Source organism: Ranitomeya variabilis, chromosome 2 (genome assembly GCF_051348905.1).
Source record: "Ranitomeya variabilis isolate aRanVar5 chromosome 2, aRanVar5.hap1, whole genome shotgun sequence".
Taxonomy (NCBI): Eukaryota; Metazoa; Chordata; class Amphibia; order Anura; family Dendrobatidae; genus Ranitomeya; species Ranitomeya variabilis.
In genome coordinates, this window is record NC_135233.1 from 377914592 (window position 1) to 377920995 (window position 6404).

The window sequence follows — 6404 nt, forward strand, 5'->3', positions numbered from 1 at the left end:
TGGAAATGTTGCATATTGTCTATGATTATCACAGTCTGTCGTTTCAACTCTACTACAAATCCTAAAGTCTCCATCTCCAGGAACAAACGTTCCCGTCTCTTCCCAACATGTAACCGCCTGCAGAGTAATGATGTGACAAGGATCTTTTAAGGACCAAAATCTGGACTCCCCACCGCCCTCTACCCCTCAGAGAAGGAGAACCAACGGGGTCGTCATTGCCATTGTTGACACAATATTTGAGATTAACCCATTGTTCTCTGTGACAAATGAATGAATGTGACCTTTAGAAGGAGAAGAAGAAATAGGAGAGAGAACTACAGAGGAACCCAGGGAACAGAAGGAGGGGAAGGTGAAGTGGAAGCAGAGGAAGGATATTGGGAGGAGGAGAAGACAGGAACAGTGGGGGGACACAGAAAAAGAGAATTACAGGGAAGAGGAGGGAAATCACAGGAGGAAAGGAGAGGGGGTGAGAGAATCAGAGGAGGAGGAGGAGAACCGAGAGAGGGAGGTAGACAGGCTGCTGCAGAAAGAATTGGTGCAGGATCAGAAGAGAACCTCTGAGAGGGGGGGAGACGGTGAGCGGGGGCGAGGAGAGACCCCCCATCCTGCCACATCTATCCGAGGACCCCCCTAAAAAAAAATCAGCACTGCTCCCTCCCCCCAGAAGACATGTCCAGCGAGAAAACAGGTGAGGGGGGATACAGATGACATCATGGATTGGAAATAATGGAGGGGGGTGTTTTTTTTTTATTATGGGGGTAAATGATAGAATTCTTGTGCTAGAGAACGCTCCATGCACCTGGCATCTGTCTGAAGCCTTCATGTCTGTCTGATGTTCATCACCCTCATCATCCCCTCCAAATAACCACCGGTCACAGCTGGAGACTCACGGAGGAGAGTGATAGGCGGGCTGTGATGGAATGGATGGGGGTCACTGTGTGCTAGGCCATTTACATGGTGCCATGGTAGTAGCCTAAATATATCTATATATCCTGTCTGTAGGTGGACGGCAAATACTAATAGGTGGGAATATATAGTATTTTATATCTATTATCTATCATCTATCTATCTCTATGTATTATCTATCCATCCATATATTTATTCTATCTATTATCTATCTAGATCTATCTATTGTCTTTCTATTATCATCTTTCTATCTAGACTATTATCTATCTATTATATATCTATTTATCCATATATTTATTCTATTATCTATCATCTATCTATCTATTATCTATCTCTATCTACGGTATCTATTATATATTATCTATCTATTATATATTATCTATCTATCATCCATATATCTATCCATCCGTATATCTAATCTTCTATCTACCATCTTTCTATGTTTCCATCTTTCTATCCCTCCATCCATCGGAGCCTCTGTGGCCCCAAGGAGCGGCTGTATATATCTGTGTGCCTATATTTGGATCTCTACGGTTGTCACTTCTTGTGTGTCCTGACCTGTTGTTGCCCCAGGGGGTTGTTATCTCCAGTGATGTGACTGACAGTTTCCTCTCCTTCTTTCTCGCCCCCTCTTGCTCTACTTCTTCAATCCCTTCAGGCCCTCCGGACTCTGGACCCCACAGTTCACCCCCACCCTATAACCAACCGGTGGGGGAGGGTCCCTGCAATGGAGTAATTCCAGGTTATAATGATCCCCCACCCCAGCCAACCACTGCTACCCTTACCCGTCAGGACGCTCTAAACTACGTTCAGGAGACCCCATTTACTGGAGCACCACCAGCTCCCCAAGGATATGTGGTGCAGACTCATACGCCCACGGGGACCCTGCCAGTTGGAGGGTATGTGCCACAACCAGCAGGGTATCCCATGCACCTGCAGCCCTGCACAGCCTACGTCCCAGTGTATCCTATGGGAACGGTAAGTACAGATTACACTTGTATCCATATGCGCGTAGAAGATCATATTAAACATCACCAGTTCCGGGTCTGACAAAACTATGTGGCAACCAATATGACTGCCAGTAGAGTGTCCACAGAGGTTGTCACTCCGCTTTCCCAAACTCTTGCATGGCATGTGTCCTTAAATTCACCATTTTGGACCCTCGGAGACCTGGTTTACAGCCCCTATGGAAATCGTAGTAATCGCCATAATAATGTACCCAAGATTTTTCTTTTATTAACTTTTTGTTATGTTTCCAACAGCAATACCCAGCTGGAACTGTCCCTCCCCAGCCTGGGATCCCACCTCCTCAGATCCCTCCAGGACTGGCCTTATTAGAGCCCCGACGTCCTCCTCATGACTATATGCCAATCGCTGTGCTCACCACAATTTGCTGCTTCTGGCCCACCGGAGTTATTGCCATCATAAAGGCTGTGCAGGTGAGCGGTCCTCGGTGGGAGGTTAGAGGGTCTAATTCAATCTGTCCCCATCGCTATGTCCCATCAAATGTAGAAGGATAGCCCAACACTCTTTCTTCAGCCACACAAGAATGAGGCGTTAGCGTGTCTTGAGAGATCTTCTACTTTTTCCTTAGAAGACCTTGTGGTTGCTCTCTGGGGTCATCATTTCTGGAAAACAATTCCTTAGTATTCAAACGGCCACTTTACATATTAGATAAAGTCATCTGGACTCGTCATCACCGATTCTCCCCAACCAATGATGTCAGAGGGGAGAATGGACGATCAGGTGGAAGTGCAGTGCCCAATCCTTTTGTTTCCTCAGGGCATAAGTGTCCATCAGAGGAGTCTAGTAGTGATTTACTAGTCTCTGAGTCTTGATTGAGCCAATAATTTATGTAAATCATGGAGTCGGGAGTCAAAGCAGTTGGCCAAACGTGCATTTGCCCGACCACTATCTAAGAAGTTTATTGGGCTCATCAGAAAATGGGCTCTGGTACACCCTCCATCGTTATGAGACATGGGCATGTAATACATGATACCCCATGGGTCACCTGTTTGAATCAAACCCTAAAAATAGAACCTAGAGGCAAGTGATTTGCCATAAAGTCACATAGAAATGGTGGACCTTTGTCAGCAATGATGTTATCAGAGCCTAGGAGGGTCCTTGGGTACATTGATCGGTTGGTCAAATATTACAATAATAACCTGCAATATATGACTCGAGTAGTACTATCCAAAAACACTTCCTGCAATAATTTTTTTTTTTGCTGGAACAACTTTTCATAAATTCATGGTGATGTTCTTCTACTTGGTTGAGGAACATCTCTAAGAAGTAAAGGGGTTGTAAATCGTAACCCACAATCCTTACAGTCTGCATCGAAAATCCATGTCTAAATATCCAATAGCGGAATACAACCAGTCGCATCTCGAAGAAAGCTAATGAGTTTGCATGATCAAGATTGGTGCAGCTCTCACAAAAAAAAACTGTCCATCTACTATTATTTCATTTTTGGTGCACTGAGTGGCTGAGCAATCAATGGTCGAAGTCCAGAGGGCATTAGGATGGTCCTCACCCACAGGGGTGGGTAAAATGTTTATCTGATAACCTAAAGAAATATATCCAGCCAACTTTTGGAAAACGCTAAGAACATCTATGTCTAAGGGTTCTTTGTCAAGTCCATCTACTGTTCCTTAAAATGATGATACAGTTTTGTGGTGAATTGAGTGAATGGACAATCACTGTCAGACGTTCTCGATCAACCCACAATTTTAAAATGCCAGATTCCTTTTCTCCATACCCATGTTTCAGGTCAGCTGCTCTTTCTTGACTAGATATCACCAGTAGGGAAATCCAACTAGTCATTTCCCAGAGAAATTGACCACTGGCTTTGTCACGATGCCTGGGCTAGACCACCTACTGTTTCTTATTATATTGGTGGATGGCGCATTATGATCTGATTTGGTGTTTATTATTCGTTCCTCCTGACAGACCTCCATTTCCTAATTTTGTAGACATTTTCTCCATTTTCCTTTTTTTCCGTGTGCTTTGTCCCCAAATGTTCCTCCTAGCAGGTGCCATTTTTTTTTTCTAAAATGTGCTAGCGATTGTAAAAGAAAATGGGCTGTCTTCCAAAAATATATAAAAAATATATTCCCTTAGACTTTGATGCCCTTCTGTAGCTCGTGATCTAACATGTCCTGTTTTGGCTGGAGATTAGGATGTTTTTGATGTTCAGGAGGTAAAGACTTCATCAAGCACGCTTGTTGTGTTCATTTGTCTCTGTAGGTGGAGGTTCAGCTTCCTAATAGTTTCTTAGCGGTCGGTTTGTCATTTCTGTGCAGGATTTTTAAGTCTTCTTGGTGTCTGTGAGTGGGTGGAAAATCAGATCGTAGCAGAACAGACTGTTTCCTCTCTCCAATTCCATATCGGTTCTTGGTTGATTCGGTATTTTTTTTTTTTTAATTAAAAATGTTTGCGTACAACTGAGAATTGCAGATGTGAGCTAATATTACATCATACATCATTCGACGTGTGTGGCCCACTAGATAATGGCACAATAGGAAATACAAAAAAGACCAGGAGCCCTGAGGGTGTCAGTATTTTTGTCGACAAAAGAATGGTCTAATGGAGCGGAGAAGAAACTGTATAGAAATAGAAAGTTAATACATGAAAGGGAGAGTGAATACTCACTGGAAAAATGGGGGAAGGGATGAGAGGGTTATAGGTAGGATGGTCTCCTCCTTATTGACCCCTAGAAATGTTTACGAAGGAGAAGGGAAGCTAGAGAACGTTTTTAAGCCTTGAGGAACCCTAGATCCAATATAGACTCTTGAAGGCCCCAGTTCAAATTGAGTCAATTGACCCATTTTGGACAGGGTTCCTCCTATCTGGAGTCATAAAATTGTTTTATCAATACCAAGATCATCACACTACCTCCTCTCCTACAAGGGTTTTAGGATGGTACAGATATTGTGGCATGCACCATCACAAATGAGGAGGCTTTCCTGCTATGGAGTCAAGCCCTAGTCTCTCTTTGACCCTCCTCCAAGTAGATGGTGGTAAACTCATGAGGGTTACCTGTTTTTTTATGTCAAAAGATGTAGGCCAACCATTTGTTCTTTCATGGTAGAGTAGTAGGTCCATAATTTGATCTCATCTCCAAATTTCTCCACAGGTGAGGACAGCTTTGGCTCGTGGAGACATCATGTCTGCAGAAATCGCTTCTCGTGAGGCCCGGAACTTCTCCTTCATTAGCCTGGCAGTGGGGATTGCTGCTATGGTCCTATGCACCATCCTCACAGTGGTTATCATCATCGCAGCTCAGCACCATGACAATGACTGGGGTAACTGAATTATCCCTCTGGGACTTGGGGGCATCTGACGTACAGGCCAAGCCACCAAGATCTCACCCAGCACTTTCTTAACTCGTCTATCTCCAAACCTTTTTTTTTTTTTCTAGACTCTTTTTAAATTACTCTTTCCATCTTCTTTAAGGTCTTCCTTTCATTTATTTTCCTTCTTGTGTTCTTCCTTCCCTTCTTTCTTTCTCCTTTTTGCCTATATGTAATTCTCCGCATTTACATTTTTTTTTTACGTGGTTTCCATCCACCCTTCGGTTGACCATGTCTGACCTCTTCATGTCATCTCTCTCTTCTCCTGTGTTTACCGCTACCCCAGTGCTCTCTTGTCTCTCACCTTCTACGTCTGCTCCCATCCTATTCCCCCTCCCTTGTTTTAAGTAATACAGGTGCCATCTTGGGGTATTATGGGGTAAAATAGGAGTTTCATGGGGGTATTTTTCAGCTATGTGTTAAGGGTGCAGAAGAACAGTGAGGCTGAGAAGTAAAGACTCCAGGAGATAGTACGAGAGACATAATGGATACAGGAAAAAAATAAAATAAAAAGTGGACTGTCACTTGGGAGGTAGCCCTTTAGAGAGAGACAGCCATGAGAACTTTACAAGGAGTGAGTGAAGATTTTTAGAAATGAATGTGAGACCTAGGGACAAGTTGGCCTTAGACTTGGTCATTGTGGGCCATAGTTCAAATGAGTAAAATTGGACCAAACTGCCCAAATCTCTGAGGGTATCTCCGAGCCTTGTAGACATCAGAAGATTGATGGATTGTCCAAGGTCTGTCAAGCAGAACCCAATGTCTATATGGTCAACCTAAACCAGCAGAAGATATGATAAGCCATATGGAAGAAAGGGTTTATACAAGATGACTCTCAAGTGCAGGCGCCAACAAGGCAATAGATCACGATGACGGTTAATTAGTAAAATTGTGCCCCCTAACCTTCAGTTTCTGAACTACTTTTATGCTGCCATTGCCCATTTTTTATGGGTTCGGGGATCTGTGCCTATAGAAAGAAAAATCGTCTAAACTTTTGAAATCTGGAGCCGGATATAGCAAATAGCTTTGGTCTCCGAGGTGCCAAATTATTAGCATTTTGGCCAGGATGTAGTCGTCAACATCCGCTGACACTTACCCCCCGACAATACTGCACTTTATACTTTTGGGTATGGAAGGGCCTAAATG

General features: G+C 43.5%; 1 protein-coding gene across 1 annotated transcript; it reads left to right on the forward strand.

The window, feature by feature from the left end:
* The first annotated feature begins 297 nt into the window (after positions 1-297).
* PRRT1 (proline rich transmembrane protein 1) lies at positions 298-5803 on the forward strand. Its single transcript, XM_077286082.1, has 4 exons — positions 298-688; positions 1565-1884; positions 2169-2345; positions 5042-5803. The coding sequence occupies exons 1-4, from the start codon at positions 670-672 to the stop codon at positions 5216-5218; spliced, it is 693 nt and encodes a 230-aa protein (XP_077142197.1). The 5' UTR covers positions 298-669; the 3' UTR covers positions 5219-5803.
* The last annotated feature ends 601 nt before the right edge of the window (positions 5804-6404 follow it).